Here is a 22,775-nt window from a genome sequence, read left to right as displayed (position 1 = left end):
TACACTTAAATGTAATTTCTACTAAAACTTCGGTCATGTTTTTAAATATATTTTAAGTATTTTTAAAATACATTAATTTTATATGTAATATCGAATAAAACACTATTGTTAAAATTATAACAAAGTATTTTACATATGCTTTAGTATGTTAGTCAACATTTAAAATGATTCAAAATGTACTTAATGTACTTTTAATTTGACATTTTTACAAAGTCCATTATTTTAAAAGTGCACGTAAGAGTGTTATGAAATATAGTATATATTAAAATGTACTTTGTTTTATTATTATATTTGCAAGTAGCCTTCAGTTTTATAAAAAAATATACTTTATATGTTTGAAGATTTGAAGTACACTATAAAAGCACATTCAGTACAATTAAGCACACTTTTTCACAAGTGTTATTATGGAGGAAAGTACAGAGAAAATGTACAGATAAATGATGTGACGAGCGAGGGGGAACTAGACTGGGAAATGGCATAAAATGTTAAAGTCATTGATGAGTAGAAAATACAACATAAATCCATGAAATGTCTGTGATTTACTGCGGCTTGTCATGGCATCATAAGTGCTTATTACAGTATGATAATCTGAAGCATTCTTGTGTTGTTCCTCAATGACTTTTCTGACAGAGAGATGTCACAGGTAACAATTCTATTACGATCCTTTCCTCATGAGGTGCTCTTTCACACTCAGATTGAGAAACATGACAACTGTGCTTATGACTACCTGGAAGTGCGAGACGGTGATTCTGAGAGCAGTCCTCTACTGGGCCGTTTCTGTGGCTACGAAAAGCCAGATGATGTCAAAAGCAGCTCCAACCAGCTGTGGATGAAGTTTGTATCTGATGGTTCTGTGAACAAAGCTGGCTTTGCAGCTAATTTCTTTAAAGGTGACACTCCTAAATTGCATATTGACCTCTTTACCTACTTTTGTGACCTTCTGACCTTGAACTTTGCTTGTAATGCAGAGATTGACGAATGCTCCAGGCCTGATAAAGGTCACTGTGAGCAGCGCTGTGTCAACACCCTGGGCAGCTACCACTGCGCCTGTGACCCTGGTTTCGAGCTCGCCCCAGACCGCCGAAGCTGCGCAGGTGATACCAATTACCTCCTCATGTAAAACGCACAGCAATGTGCTGAAAACCATGCAGAATACCCTAGTTATATCTACTAACCTCACATTTAATCAGAAGTCTTAGTCAGCAGAAGTTACATTTCTTCTATAGGACAAAGAGTGCTGGATAGATTACTTACAAATTGTAGTCAGTTACTAATTCCCGTTACTGTTTATCACATTGATTTGAATTGGATAATCCAGACCTGCCAACCTGTACGCATTTTGCGTAGCGGATACGCATTCTGACCTCAGAGTACGCTAGTACGATTTGTCACTCTAAACTACGCAAAAACCTGGTGACGTGCCTCTCTGTTCACGCGCAGTCCTCAAATCAAGCAACAGCAAAAGAAGAAGAGTTCGACCTATCATAGCGCTGGGTTCATTCCCCAAATAGCAAGCGAGGGTGATTGACAGATGCGTAAGACCTATCATGCGCATGGATTATCTTAAAATACTCCGTCATTCATGGTCACTCAGATAAGAGGAAAACATAATTCAGTCATGCAAATTATAAAATGCTTAAGTAATGCTGAACAATAAATCTAAATAAAATTAAAATCGCTATGTTAGTGATCATGAAAGTTCTGTGATTTGTGGATTAAGTTACTGATAAGTGCGATTATGGAGAAACTGGCGTTTATTTATTCATTCTCAGTGTTGAGAAACGTAGCCTGCATGTGTTACGTTATTGTTTTAATAATAACTGAAGTAACTTACCTAATTATGTTATATTTATTTTGTATGAAAACTAGTGCGTTTGTTACTTATGGATAAAAAAGTAGGCTACCGTTGTATCAGTGCTGCGCAAGCTCTCTCACAAACACTGAGAGAGAAGATAATTGTAAAATGGAAATTGACGGGCTAAGTTTAAATTTTATTCTTGGTTGTGTTTTTTTCTGTCAAAATGTCAGAAAGCATTTTGTATTATCCATCCGTGTTTTTAAAATTCGTTAGATGACGAACGTTGTACTGTTAACACAGCCCTCATTAGGCCTATATGTCGGATTCCTCTAACTTATACTTGATATTCTTTTGAGAATAAGTGGTTCGTTTTGTTATTATTGGACTCCTGTCTATTCATTGTCAACTATTTTCTATAAATATCTTTGTATTGGCTAACGTTTATTCAGCTAATGTGTGTCCTGTTTAAAATGTGCAATGTTCAAATGCAAAGACAGCACGTCTCAAATAAAAGCCATTTTTTTTTCTGTGAGATTTAGAATCATATTTGGATATTGGAATAATAAATTAAGTAGCCTATCTTAAATGTACAATGTTCCGATGTTAGTGTTTTTTTATTTTTCATTTACTGTTTTCTAGGGGTTTCTCAATTTTAGACTATTGACCAGCAATGACCAACACATTATATGCAATGCAATATTAATCATGAATAAAAAATGGTTTTGAGCAGTATTGAAAATGTTTGTGTGTGTCTTGCATTCTCAAAAAATATGACCCCCCCCCCAATGAGTACTCAAAAAATATTGTCAAGGTTTGCAGGTCTGGGTAATCTAATAGCAAGTGTTTTTTGCTAGTTTCAGCCCGACGCAGTTATTATTTCCATGTCCTGTGCCACGTTGTTTAAATAGCTAATGCCCATCTTTTCCCCCAAGGGTGTGCTGGTCTGAAAGAAAGGTGTGTTCAGGCGCATTGTTGGCGCATTGCTATTTTGAGGCAACTGAAATAGACTGCCACATTGACCAACAAAAGCCTGGTCTTAAGTCAATGGTGCAATTTTTTTTTTTTTGTCATTTAAAGAGTCATGTAGTGATGTGCGTCTATAGGCATGTGCACAACGCGCGAACACTCTGCTTATTACACACACAGGGACGAGCAGCAGCACACAAACTAGACAAATATTAAAAATAAAAGGATTACAATGTAAAAGATTAATATTGTGTACATAAAGATATGGTGGGCTTGTCCCGTAGATGGTCTGCTCACATGCTTTAACCTCGTGCACGAGCAGATCCGTTTCCTTGTTAGAGATGGCGCGAGCGCAACTGGCTTTTAAAGGGAACGGGAGATGAGACTCGTTACGCCCAAAACACACCCATTACTCAATAAGAGAATAGGGACAACCCTTTTAGACCATGCGCTGGGCACACCGACCATATTTCCCGTCGTTAAACTAGCAAAAGTGGATTCGGACATGCCCTAAGTGCACTTGCGCCCTGCGCTTTAGACCATGCGCTTCAATCGTTATGATAGGGCCCAAGGTCTTAATCACTGAAAATGATTCCACTCCGTGAACGCACAGTCATATCCCATTTAGAAAAGTTACACTCAAACTTTAGCATGACGCAATTAGTCACGAGACACATGAGAGCCAATGTCACGTTGGGTTACGTGCTCAAAAATGTCTAAAAAGTAAGAGAATGTGCTGGTTCTACATGTTATTTTCTGGCCTTTATAAACTAAACAGACTGAAATCAGGCCTGAAGTGGTTCCCTTTTAACAAATAGTCATAACTGATCAGGAAAACCAGTGTGGTAATTATATTCCTGGTAAAAATGACGATTTCATTCACTGCTCTCCAATCAGGCTTTGAGGGTTTTCAGAGTGGTAACCTACTTTTCATTATATCAGTTTGTCAGATTTTAACTGCAGTCATTGTACTGGAAAATTAGAACATGTCTAACTGAAGTGGGTTGACCTGAGGCATGAATGCGTGAAATCATGGGGCTTGAGATGTGCTGTTACTTTTCCAAGTGATCAGACTTAGAGTCAGAAATTTTTGTATGCGTTTTTTCGATTCGTCATTCGGTGGCTCTGAATTGTCAAAAGACCTCTCAAAATGCTTTCTACCTATGCGAAAAATGCAGAAAATCGAACCAGATCCGAATTTTTTTATGACGGACTAAAGTTTCAGAGGCAGTGTGTAAACGTGATTGACACAACCGTGAGGTCGTATTTATTTTTTAACGTGTGACAATTTTGGATGAGAATTTGGATTACGTAGACTATTTGCATCTAAAAGCCATAATGTGTTTTCAAACAATTGGTTTATTGATGCTTGCATTCAGGTTGCTTTTAACCATCTTTGATGTTTCTGGCAATGGAGAAGATTAATATTTGAGTTGTTGAAAGCAGTAAAATTTCTTCTGAACGCCTTCAAAGGCATGCTTGTTTGGCTAGTCAGAATATTTGTGTTTAAAATTCTGGGTCATGTGTATCTCTTTGCATGTTGGCTTGCCTCAAAGTCAAGTCAATCAAGCCAATATAATAATGACTTCTCTATCTGATCCCAGCAGTTGCCTGTGGAGGATTCATCTCCAAACTCAACGGCTCCTTCACTAGTCCAGGATGGCCGCAGGAATACCCGCCCAACAAGAACTGTGTGTGGCAGCTCATTGCACCTGTGCAGTACCGCATCACGCTACTTTTTGAAACTTTTGAGACTGAGGGGAACGATGTAAGTTGACTTGACTTCGATGTAACTTTTCTGTACTTATGGATATGACGAGACTAGGGCTACCCCTGAATAAAGATATTTCTAGTTAACTAGTAGTCGTTCATTATAAGCCATTAGTCAACTAATTACACGTTTATACTAATTTAAATATAAATAAATATATACTAGGGCCAAATATATAGCCTTTTCTGCACTCAAGCAGAGGCATAAAGCTTGCCGCAAAGCACAAGCAAAAGTATTGATTATGGATGTGTCGGAAATAGCAAGGAGACATTTAATTATTTATTAATTCTTTCCCTGTCAGCATTTTTTTTATCATGTTATTTTACATATGCATTTGATTACATATGTTTCTGCATCTTCTTGACGTATTTTGATCAGGAGTCTTTCTGAAGATGTGTAATAGCGCCCTCTACTGTATAACAATAAAAACACAAGATTGCCGAAAATTTCCATCAATGGCGGGGAAAGAGTTATTAAACTAGTGTTTTCTGAGGCAGTATCCACTGCAAAGATGAAATTATGAGGATGCTGACTCGCCATCCCCGCAGTAAAGTGAAGGTGTGATTATTACATAATCACAGAGTATTTGTTTTCTATTTGAATTGCTTTGCTTAAAAGTAGACATTTCAAGCTTTCTATATACTTCTTATGACTGTGAGGCAAGTAGCCTATCCGCTGAGTTTCGGTTAATTTTTTTGATGCGCTCCAGCTCACAAAGACCGAGATGGCAGGAAGCGCATCCTGTTTGTTTTCTTTATTTTACAAAAGCACAACCTTCTGTTTATTGTGAGTTTACACAAATAAAAGTAGATAGTTTCGAATGATGTATTACTTTTATCTGTTTAAAAACAGTATTTTAAGTTGTTTCCGCTATTGTCATGAAAAAATGCAAGTGATCACGCCGCCGCCTCCATGTCGTGCAGTAACGCACGCTATACTTTAGCTTCCACACTCTAAAGCCTAATAATCATACACATTTATCTAAGAGTTATGTAAAGTTGGTACTACTTGCATGTTTGGATTTGCTGCCCGACATACTGTAATTACCAGAAGGACCCGCCGTTAACGATTTGTCCCTCACAGACTGTGTGACTTTGCCACTTCCTGTGGACTTTTTTCTACGACTAATACAATTTTGGTCGACTAAGCCTCTTGTAGTCGACTAAGGTCTAGTCGAATATTAGGGTTCAGCCCTAGTCGAGACACGCTCGGGTGAGTGACGCATGTATGCAATTTCCAGTGAAATCCATCCTGATAGGTCTAAAATATTAACACATTTAATAGGCTTATATGGGTAAGACAAGATATTTTGGAAGAAGGATAGATTATTTATTAACTATTTGTTTATTTAAATGTTGTTCATTTTGAGCAAAAAAATGCGAAATCTATTCTGTATTCCGTTTACAGGTTTGTAAATATGATTATGTTGAGGTACACAGTGGTTTGTCCACTGACGCCAAGCTTCATGGGAAGTTCTGTGGCACAGAGAAACCAGAGGCGATCACGTCCCAGCTCAACAGTATGCGTGTTGAGTTCAAATCAGACAACACTGTGTCCAAGAGAGGCTTCAAAGCTCAGTTCTTTTCTGGTGAGCATGAGAATTGATGATCTGCATTTGTTTTGTCAGCTAACGAACAATATACGGTAAATGAGTTTCAGACAGTCTTGACTTTCTTTTCTGACAGTTTCTGACTATTTTAAAGAATACTTTCTGAATGTTCTTGCACTGAACCAGAATTTATGTGAAGCTGTCCTTCATTTTGTAAATGCATACATTTACAGTAATGTACTTACAATGGATGTCTGTGGTGAAATACGGAACCGTCAAGTTTTCTTTAATAGCAATATTTAACTCGTCTTTCACTGTTAGTTATATAATTGGTCGTATTGTGTCAATCAACAATCTAAAGAATAAACTACAGTTCCTCTTTTTCTCTGGCAGACATGGATGAGTGTTCTAGGGAGAATGGAGGTTGCCAGCATGAGTGTGTTAACACGTTTGGGAGCTACAGCTGTCAGTGTCGCAGCGGCTTTGTGTTGCACACCAATAAACATGACTGCAAAGAAGGTTCGCCTTTACATCACGTTACCAATCTTTCTTGCACTAGAGGCATTCATTTGGCATAAATTGGACAAAATTAAGTACTTCAAAGCTCTCTATTCTTTTTGAGAAGGGCTGTTTCGTTAGTGCTCCAAGGCTGCCCTGAGTAAACAAAAAACATTGTAGCTTTAACAGGTAATCGTAACTTCAAGATTAAAGAATTTACAAAAAGCAAATGGAAATATGCAAAAAAAAATGCCGCCAGGGGTCGTTAACCTCTTACAAAAACAAAGGCATAGGTTGATGATGCAGTGATAAGCGGACTGATGGGACTTGATGTCATGCTGATGGATCTAATAATGTTTAAACATTCATGTTTTTTAACATGACTGTGCTATGAAGCAGGTCGCGATTGCTAATGAGAGACAGATATCAGCGCCACACGCGAGTCCTGCGGATATAAAAGAATAAGGACATTTAATTCTACCAAACTACCCAGAAGTGCTGAATGTGTGTGTGTGTGTGTGTGTGTAATATATATATATATATATATATATATATATATATATATATATAATGTGTGTGTATATATATATATATATGTATGTATATATATATACATGCATATATATATATATATATATACATATATATATATATATATATATATATATATATATATATATACACATGCATGCATATAATTAATATAATATTTTTGTGTAAAAAAATGTAATTTTTTTTCCAGTTAATAACTATCGTAATGTTTAATGCACTTCAGTTTGTTGTTGATGTCAAATTTTCAACAATTGTTTTTCTCTTTGTATTGTTAATTCAATCGAATAAACAAGTTATGGCAAAAAGTAAGGTCAAAAGTAATCTAAAAGTAATCAAAGAGTAGTTTGATTATATTACCAAAAATGTGTAATGTAACAGATTACATTGGTAACTACAGTTTTCAGTACTTACAACTATTCAAACAAGATATAATTTCATTAAGCTTACAGAAAATATTTCCTATGCATCCTTTCCTTAGCTGAGGATTCACAACAATCATCTATATCCTGGTTTTGTGTTTTTAGTGGGCTGTGATCAAGCCATTACCAGTGTGTCCGGTATCATCACAAGTCCAAACTGGCCTGATAAATACCCCAGCAAGAAGGCCTGCACATGGACCCTATCCACCATCCCAGGCCACCGCATTAAACTTGTACTTGCATAATTCAGCCTGACAAAATGAGTGGTTAAAGATACAGTAAACACTAGTAAACTATTCCACCAACTCTGTTTGTGTGGCAATTAATCCGAATTGTATTCTCTCCAATAGGATTTTGAAGAAATTGACATGGAGGCTCAGCAGGAGTGTACATACGACCACTTGGAGATATATGACGGCCAAAACGGCAGAGCGACCAGTTTTGGACGCTTTTGTGGGAGCAAAAAGCCATCGCCAGTCATTTCCAGTGGTAACACTATGTTCCTGCGGTTCTCCTCGGATAACTCAGTACAGAAAAGGGGTTTTAAGGTCTCTCATTCAGCAGGTATTTCTTTCTCTGTGTGCTCCTGAGGTTCTCCATGAACGTTTGATTTTGGCTACCGATAATTGTCCTTGTTCTCAGAGTGTGGCGGTAGTCTGAAGGCGGAGATAAAGACCAAGGATCTGTATTCCCACGCTCAGTTTGGTGACAACAACTATCCCGGAGCTTCAGACTGCCAGTGGGTGATCTCAGCAGAGAAGGGCTATGGGGTGGAGCTCATCTTCCACACCTTTGAGATTGAGGAGGAAGCTGACTGTGGCTATGATTACTTGGAGCTGTTTGATGGCGCTGATGTCAAAGTGCCCAGGCTGGGACGCTACTGTGGGTCTGGGGTAAGCTTGAGATTTTTAAGCCAGCATAAGCACACACATCTTTACATTTATGTCTCAATTTTATCCTTTATAGCCACCAGAGGAGATCTATTCAGCTGGTGATGCCATTGTCATCAAATTTCACTCGGACGACACCATCAACAAGAAAGGTTTCCATGTTCGGTACACAAGCACCAAGTTCCAGGACACCCTGCACTCTAGTAAGTGAGTTCTTCATGACAGAAGAGCTCCTGTGCCCCTGTATTGTTGAAGCCACCCGAGGCCTCTTGCTCCCTCCCCTTCAGAGTGCAAAGAGGAAGTCCTAATGGTGCCAACCCCATATGTAGCCTTTAAGCTATAAAAAGCAGAGATGACAATCTTGATGTAGTGATATGGCAACATTTTTTTGTCGTTCTTCAAAGGATCCATTGAAAACTCTATAGGAAATGGAACATCAGACTGGCAGATATTATTAGTATGAAGAGCTTTGTTGACTGCAAGTCAAGGAGGAAGGATGAATTGGATTTAAAATGTCCCTGATGCACTTTAGCCTCCCAGAGATCTCTTCCATTCCTTGAAGGCTAGCATCTTAAAGACTTTTAGATGTTGCTTTTATTATAAAAATAAAATCACATTTTTTTTTATTTCCACACATTTGGGTAATTGAGTTTGGAAATTATACAAGGATTATATTTTTTGGAGAAAAAAAACCCAAACAATTCTAGCACTATTCCTTACATGAGAGTTGTACATGATTATTCAGACTTCTAAACTTAAATTATAATAGTAGAAATAGATCTAGTGCAACTTTACCCACTCACAATTTGCAAGGAATAAAGTAAAGCAACAATGAAGAAGGATCCAGATAATTCAGCAACACTTGTGTATCAAGTGGAATTAGCTTTCACTGTTATGCTGATGATACTCAGCTCTATATTTCTTCCAAACCTAACAAAACTCACCAATTCACAAAATTATCGTAATGCATAGTTGATATAAAAAATTGGATGACTAGTAATTTCCTACTACTAAATTCTGAAAAAACAGAGATTGTAATTATTGGACAAAAAACTTCCACACGTAATAACCTAGAATACCGTCTAACACTTGATGGCTGCTCTCTTAAGTCTTCGTCGTCAGTTAGGAACCTGGGTGTGCTCTTTGATACCAATCTTTCATTTGAAAGTCACGTGTCTAGTGTCTGTAAAACCGCATTTTTCCATCTTAAAAATATATCTAAATTACGTCATATGCTCTCATTGACAAATGCGGAACAACTAGTTCATGCGTTCATGACATCAAGGCTAGATTATTGTAATGCTCTACTGGGTGGTTGCCCTGCACGCTTAATAAACAAACTACAGCTAGTTCAAAACGCAGCCGCTAGAGTTCTTACCAGAACCAGGAAGTACGACCATATTAGCCCGGTTCTGTCAACACTGCATTGGCTCCCTATTAAACATCGTATAAATTTTAAAATATTGCTGATTACTTACGAAGCACTAAATGGTTTAGCTCCCCAGTACTTGAGCTCTTAACGCATTATAGTCCTTCACGTCTATTGCGATCTCAAAACTCCGGCCAGTTGATAATACCTAGAATATATAAATCGACTGCTGGCGGTAGATCCTTTTCCTATTTAGCACCAAAACTTTGGAACAATCTTCCCATTATTGTCCGGGAAGCAGACACAGTCTGTCAGTTCAAAGCTAGACTAAAAACACATCTCTTTGACCTAGCATTCACATAACACTCTATAGACTTCTATAATTCAATATTAGGCTGCTTAGATTAGGTCAGCCGGAACTGGGAACACTTCCCTCAAATCCTGATGTACTCGTTACATCATAAGAAGAATGGCATTTACGCTAATTTTAGTGTCTTGGTTTATCCCGAGGTTTTCCCGCAGCCTGCCGGATCCAGGCCGTTTCCAGATCTGACGAAGGACTTTCGCCTGGACCTGATGACAATGCAGTGCTGAAGTGCCAACTAGCCTCTCCCTATGGAGGATCCCTATACCACTCTACAGATAAAGCGTTGTGGAATTTTTCGGTTCGCGTACCTACCCAAAGTGATAAGATAAAATAAAAATTCTGCATCAAAATTTATAGAAAAGTAGTTTGTTTAGGCATGGTTTGTAAGGAATTACAAACCTGCGCACATATATTCAAACGCACATAACTATAGAATCAATTCTTAATGCGCATGTGAACGCCATCAGCGTCTATCACAGGTTCACGTTTAAAGTCTGTTTAGAGAGAACGGTGTCGTCTTAGCGGCCCCTAATTTAATAACAAATGATCATTTAGACGGAAGTGAATCAATCAAAACTAACTTTAGCTGGAAAAAAAATTTTTCAAGAGCCACTATAAAACCAAACCAATCTCTGTTACCTTAAATTATATGTTTATCTCTGTAAAGCTGCTTTGAAACAATCTACATTGTAAAAAGCGCTATATAAATGAGGATGACTTGACTTGACTTGACTATCAAAGAATACCAACACGTTTCGGCTTGAGAGCCTTCCCTTAAACTTAAATTGTTTGCCATTTCAAATTGTCGATCTGAACCAATGAACTGTAAGATAATGTTAATGTGACTAATAAACAATTTGAGATGACTAAAGGTTTTTATTGTTCTTTTGCCTTTGTGTATAAAATGAGCTAGGATCATCAGTGAGTAGTGTATGAGTCAAACTTAACTAGGAATCATCATTTTGAAACTAGGCTAAGTTTTTAACTATTTATAGCCTGTCTGCAGTGAGCCAACTTGGCTAAAAAAAAAAAAAAAAACTTAGTTGTCAGACTGGACACTTTTCAGCTGGTCAGGCCCATAAACTGCAAAAAAAAAAAAAACCTACTGTAGAAAAAGGCAATTTCATGCTCAATATACCACGGCCTCAAGTGCATTTGTTGCATTTATGGGACATTTAATACATAATAAAAATATTAATGACAATTTTGAATTGTGAATCATTTTTCATCTTATAATTTTTTTCAGTAAACCTCCTTAAATGCTTTGCTTCCGTTGGAAGATAGTCCCTCATAGTCGTGACTCTCACAACAGCAATTTCTGTTTTTCTATGTGTGCTATGCAGTGATTTACAGTGATCCAGAACTACCTTAAACACAATGTCTAGTTTTAGAAATTTCTTCTCATTCTTTTCAAACTGACGGGTATAGGCTGATTATTTAATGCCGTATGCCACACTTTGAGTTTTTCACCCCGTAATTAAATTTTTTTTATTACCACATTTATAACCTTAAATATAGCTAATTCATAAAGCCAGATCAATTTTCATTGTAAGTTTAAAGGACTTTATGACTCATGTCACTTGTTTAAGTCATTGTGACTAATAATTATAAAGGTGGAAATCAAGAGCTTTAGCGTAGGCCTAATTATGTATAATTGCTGTTCCCAGAAAACTAGACAGAGTCAGCGTGGATGCTACGCCTTTCCCTTTCTGTGTCGGCTTAACGCTGCGGTGTCCAATCCTGCTCCTGGAGGGCCATTGTCCTGCAAAATTTAGCTCAAATCCCAATTAAACACACCCGAACCAGCTAATCAAGGTCTTAATAGGCATACTAGAAACTTACAGGCAGGTCAAGTTGGAACTAAACTCTGCAGGACAGATAAAGTTTGGAAACCCCTGGCTTAACGTAACAAGAGTACAGTTACACCTCCTTGTGGTTAGTAAAGGCAACTGCATTATTGTATAATGTAACGAGGTGGGAAATAATTTTTTACATGTTTACCAGACAGTAAAAATGGAGCAACGCACTTTGTTGTTGGTTTTTAATTAATTTCTTCTAGAGATTGTACATGTTTGTATAAAAAAAAAAAAGATAAAATCATTAGGCTTGTAGATTTTTAGACATTATCCTACAATTGTATAGCCTAATGTGATTTTTTTTTTATTCATTTATCACATCTGTATAGTTTATTTTTCTCAGCAGGACATTTAGGACCATGTTTCTTTATACATAGAAGCCTAGTTTTAAGCTGATATAAGTGGTATTTGCACTGGCTACACTATCCTGCACTGACTTTATTTTGCTGTTTACAGCATTGAGCTGTGACATTAAAGGTTGCAGATAGGGGAAATAACTATTTTTTAATAGTCCATTTTCATGCTTTTAATGTCCTTCAGAAAATAATGTCACTGGTTAAATATATACTGTAGTATACTGACATCATTTTGATATGTTGCTTGCAAAAAATAGTTTTTATACACAGCAAAATCCCCAGAGTTAAATTAACTCTGCTCAGAGAACATTTGGTCCCTCTCTACAGAGAGTTAAAATAACTCTGAATCAGAGTTAAATTTAATGAGATACTTAAGTGGTTAATTAAGTGATGATTGGGCATAAATGATGAACACTTGCTGTCAACAAGCAGAAGCACTGAAGGAAAGACAAACAACAAGAACAGAAAAAAGAGAAACACAAGAACTACAACTGACTTCTAGCCACAGCCTTAGATGAAATCAAATTAAGACAAAAGACATTCCATCTCTAAAGATCTCAGCAGAGAAGGATTATACAACTCGCTTCACTTATTACTAACCATACTGACTTTATTTCTGTCAGACGTCTACAGAAGTTCTTATTGAGAATTAACTGAGGTTTAGATGTTGACGACTTATTGAAAATTCACCATTATGGTGACGAGTGTTTCATTTAGTTGGGCAGTTTGACTCTTAGCTTTTTTTCTTTTGAGTTTGTGGTTTTTGTAACAGCTTTTACCAAAACACGTAATGTGTTCCAAAGAAAGCCAGAAGCAAAGATGATCAGGTGATTTAGTTTTCAACAACAAAAAGTCGAATGATGCATTTATCTCATCACTGTCCAAAAGTGGTCATTTGGTGGTAATAGATTATATTCACTAACAATACTCTCTTGCCACAGATAAGATTTTTTAAATGGGGGGATTTCTTTATTTAAGACATAGACATCAAGAATCAGCATATGAATCTCAACAATGGTGACATGTTTCATGCCGCAATGCATCCTGGGAGCCATGAGTTTAATACTATTGTGGCTCCCAGCATGCATTGCGGCATGTTACCATTGTTGAGATTCATATGCTGATTATTGATGTCTTTGTCTAAAAAAAAAAAAATCCCCATAATGTATTTTAAAAACAAAATTCGGAATGTCCTATCTGTGGCTAGAGAGTATTGTTAGTGAATATAATCTATTAACATCAAATAACCACTTTCGGAAAGTGATGATATAAGTGCATTATTCAATTTTTTGTTATTGAAAACTATATCACCTGATCATCTATGATTCTCGCTTTCTTTGTAACAAATTACTTGTTTTGGTAAAACTGTTACAAAAACCAGAAACTTGCAAAAAAGTTAAGTCAAACTGCCCAACTAAAGGTAACACTCATCACTATAATGGTGATCAAACATTTTCAGTAAATCGTCAAACTCTAAACCTCAGTTAATTCTCAATAAAACCTTCTGTAGACGTCTGACAGAAATAAAGTAAATCTGGTTAGTAATAAGTGAAGCTGGTAATGCTGTTTGTGGAGTTAATCCTCCTCTGCTGAGATCTTCACAGATTTAATGTATTTTATCTTAATTTGATTTCATTTAAGGCTGTGGCTAGAAGTCAGTTGTAGTTCTTGTGTTTCTCTTGTTGTTTCTCTTTCCTTCTGTGATTATGCTTGTTGACAGCAGGTGTTCATCAGTAATGCCCAATCATTAATTAATTAATCAATTAAGTATCTCATTAAATTTAACTCTGATTCAGAGTTATTTTAACTCTCTGTAGAGAGGGACCAAATGTTCTCTGAGCAGAGTTAATTTAACTCTGGGGATTTTGCTGTGTACAAAATATACAGATAATTTTGAATGAATGTCGATAGAGAAAAATGCTTTTTGTTCTCAGATGGGTGTAGTTACTGCATCTACCAGCAGGGGCTGACTTGACTATCCTGACCAGCCAAATCTTCACTCACCCCTTTGTTTATAAAATCTAGAATACCACAGAAACATGTGTATATACAAAGGCAGTTATATCTGTTAGGGTATCTTATGCTTGCTAGTCCAAAATAAAATAGCTTACAGCAGCATTTAAGTGAGAGAGGGTTATGAGCCATGGTTTATAACCATTTTTTAAAGATTTGGTTTCATTTTACATGTGCCTCCACTAACCCACTGTAATGTTGACATAAATGCTTTTGCAAAATATGGTGTCATTTAAAAATATATATATATATATATTAGTGGTGGGCCGTTATCGGCGTTAACGTGAGACTCTTATCGGGCGATAAAAAAATATCGCCGTTAATTTATTCTCAAAGTTGGGTTGGGATCATAAAATGAATTTTTCGAATATCGTTATATTTTCACGCAATTCCATGTGTAGGCCTATAGCCTATATTTGACATAATTGACGCCGCGCTGTCACAGATCGCGCAGCAGGGTATTTTCCTGTCAGGGACACAAGGTGTATACTTTTACATGTTACGTTGGGCGACGTTCCTCTCGTTACTTTATTTTAATGTAATTACATGTTGTTAAATGAGTTTATTCCAAGCGCGCTGTATCTTTTGTATGAGCATGAGCGATGCTCAATTTACAAATGAATCACTCTTTTGAGTGAATTCTGTTCAAAGACTTCATCAAACAAGTTGGCAGATCTGTCTAAATCGGTTCGCGAATCAGTCTGAATGATCTGTTCAGTTCCTCACGCACTGAATCGTCTGAAGCGCGTTCAATCACACTCGACTCGGATTCGTAACTGGAAGATTTAAGAACATAAAGAGCGTTGGATGAAGTGGCAGTGGATCTATTTTAGTCTAGTGAAAGCAAATCTGCAAATGCATCATATTTTTGCCAGTGATGAAGATATTTATTAGTTGAACATCTTCGTATGCTGTCTGTGAATGAATTATTCCACAGGACGATACATTCGATTTCATTTCATTCAGGGAATACATTTTACAACTAAACTAATTATTACGCCACGATAGCACTACTAAAAAGTATGACATTATCCGTTTTTTTGGACATATACATTAATTTCAGAGCGTCGGCCCACTGGCAAAGGTTAACAGGTTAAATAAGCTAAGGTTACCAATGTGTACAGTTTATGAAATGAACCCGCCATCCCGCGGTAATGTGCGTGTATTGCGCAGGGGCATAGTCACACGAATAGTTTACATTGATTGAAAACTAATTTGTTTAAAAAGGAGGAGGCTATTGCCGTTAAAGGCAGGTTCACATAAAATCATTATGAATAGACATTATTTTTTGATCTAACAAGCATCTGGTTGGCGATGCAAAAACGGACTGTAGCCTAAACGTCGTGCTTATTGTTTTTTTCTTCTTCCAATTAGCTTACTATGTTAAAAAAACGACGAAAACATGTTACTTGTTCAATTAATAAACAGTTTGATGACAAATCGCTAAAGATTAAATTTGCCTCTCTTTCTGTCGTTGTGAGTGTGCGTTTTTTTTTTGTTTTTTTTTCTTCGAACGATATTCGACTTTTGCTCCTTTATTGTCGAATGGCATTTTTGGCAGAAATTCACATGCCTACGCGAGGCGAACTATTCTCAAAGACTTACTTTTAGTCATTATTTGGGTAGCACACATATTCTGAATGCCTTCGGCAGAATTCAAATGAGCCATTTTAATCTAGATTAATTCCAAGATTACAGTGAGATTAATCTAGATTAAAAAAAATAATAATCTATGCCCACCTCTAATATATATATATATATATATATATATATATATATATATATATATATATATATATATATATATTGTGGAAATTGTAATTCGCTTACCTTTAAACAATATTAAAATACTTAAACTTGAAATATCCAGGTCCACCCTAGTGTTTATATATAGAAAATAAATATTAATATTATGAAATATAAAATAATAAAGCATGTAAAATATGAATATTAAAGCCTAAAATTCAGATTTTAGGTAGGAACACCTTAAGAGGTTCATTTTCATGCACTTTATCCAGGAACCCCAGGTTAAAATAAGGGTAGAGGGTCTCAGTGAAGGTGTCCTTGAAGGTGTAGAGGTGTGTCATGTTCTCAGCATTGTAGAAGGACACCAGCCCTCTTTTATAGTCCAGATACACGCCGATTCTCGCCAGTGGCTCTTCCAAGGCCAGTAATGTAGGTGGACACGTCCCAGCCATGTATTGAACTCCATACGACAGTGACAGCGTCCAGAAGCCGTTGGCAGGCATGGTATTGATGACGCCTTTTCTTGTGACGGATTCACGAGCGACTCCTACGGTCCACACGGTGCTGCTGTACACCTCCACCTCCCAGTAGTGGCGGCCTTTAGTGAACCCTTGACTGCCCATGAGAGACAGGGCGGCATTGAAGCGCTGTGGGTTGTCCTGCACCGTGATGTTGAAGGTCTGGTAGCGCACACAGGTGAGCGAAGATGTAAGACTGAGCCAGGGGTTGGCTGTTTTGGAGTTAAATGTGATGGCTGAGGGAACTAGAACAATGTAATAAAGAAAAGGTAATTCATGATATAGTAATCGGTTAAATGTTATAAAATAAGTCTTAACTGCATTTACTGATTATATATTGTAGTCTATTGGAATCATTGGTGCCCCCTTTACTTGGTTTCGGTTTTAATGCTACAGGTCGTACTCGATTTGTAAAGTTGAAGCAGTTTAGATATAAGCCTTAGTACATCAATACTGGTATTCCACAGGGATCAGTTTTGGGTCCTTTTTTGTTTATTATTTATCTTTTACCCCTTGGTAATATTTTTAGAAAATTTGGTATTAAATACCACTGCTATGCTGATTACACCCAACTTTACCTACCTGATTCACATCAAATTTACTTACTTTCTGTTTCTTATCAGGTTAAAAGTTTGGGTGTCTTCTTTGACAGTACTTTATCATTCGAAGCACATATGTCATTGTCAGTGTCATTCGCTCTGCATATTTCCACATAGGTAAAATGAATTGACTTTGTCCAGTTCTCTCAGTAAAGAGCACTGCAATTCTTCATATTAAATATTCATGCAAATATACATGCTTTAGTCACTTTCTGTAATGCTGTAAAGTTTTTTTTTGGCCTGCCTTCAAAGCTTTTCTACAAATTCCAGCTAAAGAATTCAGCTGCTAGAGTTATTTGCCAACTCTTCTAACTGAACACATTGCTCCCTGTTAAATATCATATTGATTTTAAAATCCTTCTTATTTACAAGGCACTCAATAATCTTGCCTCATCATTCTTATCTGACCTTCATCATGTCTACACTCCTACTCGTACTTTAAGATCATCTTCTGCACTCACTCTTGTTCTCCCTCGAACTCGCACAACTTCTGTAAGGGCCCCAAGCCTTTAGTAATGCAGAAAATACATCTTCTAGGTAGGCTTTTATGTGATTGCTTTTATGCTTGTATCCAGCTTTAACCAGGCTGTAATAATTATTATTTGTTCTTTAATGTTGATAGTTTTATTATGTTTCTAAGGTGTCCTTGAGTGTCATGTAAGGCGTCCATAAATAAAATGTATAATAATAATAATTCTATGTGAAAATGACATTTTTATTTAGGATCATTCCCAAACCTGGATAGATGCTTCCCTTCAGTGACTTCCACACTCTGTACTGCAAGGGCCCGGCGAAGCGGCCCTCACACAGGCTGGGTGGTGTCAGTGCCTGCCTCTCGAACTTCAGTGGCTGCCTGCTTGAAACAACATAAGCCCAGACACAAAAACAATTCAAGCACTTCCTCATGAAAATATTAGTGAACACATTAAATGTAACAGATCCATAGAGGGCGCTCACCTTTGAAGCAGGCCCTTTATACTCTGCAAAAAATACAGGAAAAGGGAGATTGATGAAATTGGCTCAGTTCGAGAGGCAGGGGCAGAAGTTTTCCGCATGAGATCAGTGTTTGAAAACTAAGCTACATCTGCGACTCTGGAAAATCCCCTTGTGCTGCACTAATGGCATTATCTTCCTATTGCAAGGGTGAGATCATTAGATTGTTTCCTGTGTTGACCCAACCCAAGTGATGTCCCACAAAGCTTTTTGTAACAGTTAACTATTGAAATGACAATTTAGGATAAGATAAATTATATATATATATATATATATATATATATATATATATATATATACATATATATATATACATATATATATATATATATATATATATATACATTTTAATGTATGTTACATGTTTTATTTAATATGTTTTGAATGGTTTTCTCATATTTAGTATTATATGTATTTAAGCATACATATACCCAGAAATGAAAAAAAATGAAAATGTTTAATAATATTTATTTGTATGTAAAATATTAATGTAAATATAATTATATTATAAATATAATTAAATAATTATTTAATATTTAAATGTATTATATGTAATTATTAAATATAATTATAATACTATAAATAAACTATATAATACTATATATAAATGGATCTCAAGAATCAATTTATTGTGTATTATGCAATTAACATGGCCTATCTTTAAGGGTCATTTACACAGCGATTCACTGACAGCATGGGATTCCACTCCACTGCAGGATCCAACTGTATCTGGCAGCGGAACACACACAAGCTTCACTATCTGCACACCCATTGCCAACAGTATAACACACTACAATTTAGATTCTAATCATCACCACCTCCCATTGAAAATAAATGTATTTGGTGCTGCAAATATCAGTGAGTGTGAACGTGTGGCTGACTGTTCACTCACTCACTCACCCTGAGTAACGTGTAAGGATCTTGTTCGCTGAGTTTGTCCTCGATATCATGCATAGCTCTGCGCAGACGGGATATCTCCACACTGAGCAGGGCCTTGTGCTCGTCCAGCCTTATCAGCTCCCGACGCTCCTCTGTCTTCAGCTTCACCTGCAGGAGTTTCTCTTCCTGGTACAGGAACTGGTGGAGCTCGCTGAACTGTGCCTCGATTCTCTGCTTCAGATCTGCAGTGTGCTCCTGCGTTCACAAGCAGTCACATTTAAGGTAATGTTTTCCCTCAGAGGTGGAAGTCAACACGTACAGTGTCTAGCATTTGCAACTCAAGCTTGCGTGAAACATTTAAGAGAATTGATTGAAAATGGTATTGAATGTTCTGAAATTGACTGGATCATGAAAAGTGGGAATTTTATAGTACAATGGAGCCAGAATTGACCCCCCCCCCCCCCCCCCCCCATTTTCCCTTAAGTTTTGGTAGGCCTTAAAGGGATAGTTCACCCAAAAATGAAAATCTGTCATCATTTACTCTATCAGATTGTTCCAAACTTTCTGCTGAACACAGTAGTTGACCAAACAGTTGACATACAGTACTAGGGAAGTCAACTATTTGGTTCACCTTCATTCCAAAACACAACTCTTAAAAATAAAGGTTCAAAAGCGTTTTTTCGCATTGATGACATTGAAGAACCATTTTTGGTACCTCAAAAAACCTTTAATTGAAGAGTTTTTAAAGAAGTTATTTTTTCCTTAGTGTGAAGAACATTGTATCTGGAGAACTATTTTTCAAAGAACCTTTTGTGCAATGGAAAGGTTCCATTGATATTAAAGGTTTTTCATGGAACAATCAATGGCAATAAAGAACAAACCCAGTACAAAAAGTGTATGCATGTCTTGCTTCTGCAAAAAAAAAAAAAAAAAAAAAAAAAAGATATATATATATATCTTTAATAAAAATGTTTCACTGTTTTTGGTCTATACAATGAAAGTCAATGGGGTGCAATGTTGTTTTGGTGGCAAATATGGAGAAAAACAGTTGAAATACTGCATCTTCAAAATATCTTCTTTTGTGTTTAGAATGACGCGAAGGTGAGTAAATGATGGCAGACTTGTCATTTTGTGTCAACTATCCTTTTAAGAAAGTAACTTTGAATGTGTTTATTTGAACCTACTATTTACTTACTATTAACTGGAAAGCATCAAAAATTTAGATTAGGTACAGGGTTATTATGAGCAAGTAATACTAAATATATTTGTTTTATTTGTGTTACTTGAAATTAAATTAATGTAAAACTAAAATAAAATATAACAAAGTTAAACTTAGAAATTGTAATTTTCATTAAACTTAATATACTAAAATAACCAAAGAAATAAACTGAAATAAAAATGAATTAGAACTGTAAAAACAGAAAAAAAATCACAAATTGACAAAACACAACAAAATTACAATGAAAAGGGAAAATATAAAAATAATTTTAAAAAAAAATAAACTAAAAAAAATAAATAATATAAACTATATTAGTATCTCAATGATACTAAAATAACAATGATCAGGTTAGGTTTAGGAATCATTGCCAATGCTTTCCAGGGAGTATTGAAGAGTGTGCATGAGATTGTGTGGCAGGAGTTAGTTTCTTCTTGCCTTCAGTTTCTTCACCTCCTCTTCAGTCTCTCTCTCACACTCTAGAGCAGTGTTGAGCTCTTTTTGAAGGGCAGTTGCAGAAGTGGTTAAAGAAGCCTATTCAACACAAAAACAATGACCTTTTTTTCTGCTGAGCTGAAGAGGTTACAAAATAGGAGACAAATTGTCTTTGATTCTTACCCGATATCTCTTCTGTGCATCTTGCACGCACACCAGCGTATGAGCCCGGTGGTCCTGAGAGATCCCGCACACCAGACACACCAGCTCCTGGTCTTCCTCACAATAGAGTTTCAGCTCTTCTCTGTGTCGGTTGCAAAGTGGGGTTTTAGGAACCGTGTCTGCCGACAACCCGGTCAGCCGACCCCCCGTTTCCTCGATCCCCTGACAGTAGCTCTCCACGATGTTGGCTACAATGCGGTTGGGTCGGTAGCTCTGGCCAGGGAAGACTTTCCGGCATTGAGGACAGGAACCAGACCCGCATTGGCCTTTACCGCGAGGTCCGCTCCAGTAACTGGAAATACAGGCCTCGCAGAAAGTGTGGTCGCAGGGCAGGGAAACCGGGTGCTTGAACAGGTCAAGGCAGATGGAGCAGGTGAGGTCCCTGCTCAGCCGCTGCGCAGAGCTCTTGGACACTCGAGGACTGAGTTCAGCCCTCAGCTTTTGCTTGTCCATTTTGTCCTGTGTGGGAAGATTGTTGGACATCTAGTCTGTTCTCTGTGGTCTTCAGTGTTGTTCTTCTCTTGGTCTCTTCCTTGCCTGCTGTCTCAGAGCTCTGGCCCTGTCTTTCCTGTTGACTGTGAGACAGGATAGGGGGAGTTGAGGGGGCGGCTCTTGTCTCAGGCTTGATCCTGCCAAAAGTTGGCTGGAGTTGCACGTCCCCTCTGCTTTCCTTCAACATGACGTCAGACCTACCGCCAGGAAACCAAGAGCCTAGATCACAAGGATTGTTTATTTTTGGAGAAAGCCCCTTCTAGATTGGTCCTATGAAATCTTGTAAAATAAACTTTATTGCATAGAGTAACCTGGTATTTATCCAAAACATTTTAATCCCCTCCATGTGAACTGTTCTTATGTCAGCATAAAAAGCTTTGTGAGTAAAACCAGATGTGCCCTACTTTTCCCCCACTCTTTCTTTTCAAAACTTAAGCATAAAAATAAGCATATTTAAAGGGATAGTTCACCCAAAAATGAAAATTCTGTCAGTAATTACTCACCCTCATGTTGTTCCAACCCCGTAAGACTTTGTGTTTATCTTCGGAACAAAAATTAAAAAAGTTATTAAAGAGATTGTGAAAATAGTCTAGAGTGGCTCAATCCTAATTTTATCAAACAATGAGAATACTTTTTGTGCGCAAAAAACAAAACAACAATAACAACGTTATTTAAACTATTCATTTCTTTCTCTGTGGGCCTCGAGTCAGTTCACTAGTGTAATAGCGTAGGCTTCTGTTGTTGTACGTCATACGCATCACCCACATGACCAACGTCAACCAATAGTGAGCCTACGTGTGATGTAGCACTACGCAATTACTCTACGTTAAATGACTAGAGGCCCACAGAGAAGGAAATTAAAAGTTGAAATAAAGTTGTTATTTTTGTTTGTTTTTTGTGCACAAAAAATATTCTCGTCGCTTGATAAACTTAATATTGAGCCACTGTAGTCATTTGGACTATTTTAACAATGTCTTTAATAACTTTTCGGGGAACAAGTTTCAATCCCTTAAGAAGCCTATGAGACAGCTCTCAGATTTAATCAAAAATATCTTAATTCGTGTTCCGAAGATGAACGAAGGTCTTATGGGGTTGGAACAACATGAGGGTGAGTAATTACTGACAGAATTCTCATTTTTGGGTTAACTATCCCTTAAACAATGCATTTTCAGATGGATCATTATATTTATCAGTTTTCACATAACTATCATCAAATTATTTTTGCATTATTTTATTTTATTGTATTTTACTTTTTTGTTTTATTTTTCAAA

General features: G+C 36.8%; 2 protein-coding genes across 5 annotated transcripts in view; one reads left to right on the top strand and one right to left on the bottom strand.

The window, feature by feature from the left end:
* Window positions 1-11,050, top strand: part of bmp1b (bone morphogenetic protein 1b) — an 82,107-nt gene extending 71,057 nt beyond the window's left edge. The window contains exons 12-21 of one of the 3 annotated variants that reach the window (XM_077243461.1): window positions 695-890; window positions 969-1,094; window positions 4,372-4,532; window positions 5,943-6,123; window positions 6,478-6,603; window positions 7,659-7,786; window positions 7,904-8,117; window positions 8,196-8,446; window positions 8,520-8,646; window positions 10,323-11,050. In XM_077243461.1, coding sequence (XP_077099576.1) covers window positions 695-890; window positions 969-1,094; window positions 4,372-4,532; window positions 5,943-6,123; window positions 6,478-6,603; window positions 7,659-7,786; window positions 7,904-8,117; window positions 8,196-8,446; window positions 8,520-8,646; window positions 10,323-10,513 — 1,701 coding nt within the window. In that variant the 3' untranslated portion in view covers window positions 10,514-11,050. Of the gene's footprint in view, window positions 1-694; window positions 891-968; window positions 1,095-4,368; window positions 4,533-5,942; window positions 6,124-6,477; window positions 6,604-7,658; window positions 7,787-7,903; window positions 8,118-8,195; window positions 8,447-8,519 lie in introns of all 3 variants that reach the window. The other 2 variants (XM_077243460.1, XM_077243462.1) reach the window with 2 other exon arrangements.
* Window positions 11,051-16,220: 5,170 nt separating this feature from the next.
* trim69 (tripartite motif containing 69) lies at window positions 16,221-21,652 on the bottom strand. Of its 2 annotated transcripts, none has more exons than XM_077243458.1 (6): window positions 20,974-21,652; window positions 20,794-20,889; window positions 19,161-19,394; window positions 18,225-18,247; window positions 18,005-18,123; window positions 16,221-16,913 (listed from the first exon to the last, which is right to left on the bottom strand). In XM_077243458.1, exons 1-6 carry the CDS (start codon window positions 21,493-21,495, stop codon window positions 16,369-16,371), a joined length of 1,539 nt encoding a protein of 512 aa, XP_077099573.1. In that variant the 5' UTR covers window positions 21,496-21,652; the 3' UTR covers window positions 16,221-16,368. The 2 variants fall into 2 exon arrangements, with proteins under 2 accessions (XP_077099573.1, XP_077099574.1); XM_077243459.1 differs by having other exon boundaries at window positions 18,005-18,120.
* Between the last annotated feature and the right edge of the window lie 1,123 nt (window positions 21,653-22,775).

Source organism: Siphateles boraxobius, unplaced genomic scaffold, assembly GCF_051911475.1.
Source record: "Siphateles boraxobius isolate OS27281-9 unplaced genomic scaffold, OSU_SipBor_1 25, whole genome shotgun sequence".
Taxonomy (NCBI): Eukaryota; Metazoa; Chordata; class Actinopteri; order Cypriniformes; family Leuciscidae; genus Siphateles; species Siphateles boraxobius.
The sequence above is the reverse complement of the archived record's forward strand: the minus strand, read 5'-3'. Positions and strand labels throughout refer to the sequence as shown.

Bases quoted from the DNA above. Each gene is read 5' to 3' on its own strand.
- trim69 (XM_077243458.1), bottom strand. From the start codon at position 21,495: ATGTCCAACAATCTTCCCACACAGGACAAAATGGACAAGCAAAAGCTG. The intron at 18,248-19,160 runs GTGAGTGAGTGA...TATTTTTTGCAG, and splicing joins ATCCTTACACGTTACTCAGG to AGTATAAAGGGCCTGCTTCA. The intron at 16,914-18,004 runs GTTTGGGAATGA...ACATTGTTCTAG, and splicing joins GAAGGGAAGCATCTATCCAG to TTCCCTCAGCCATCACATTT.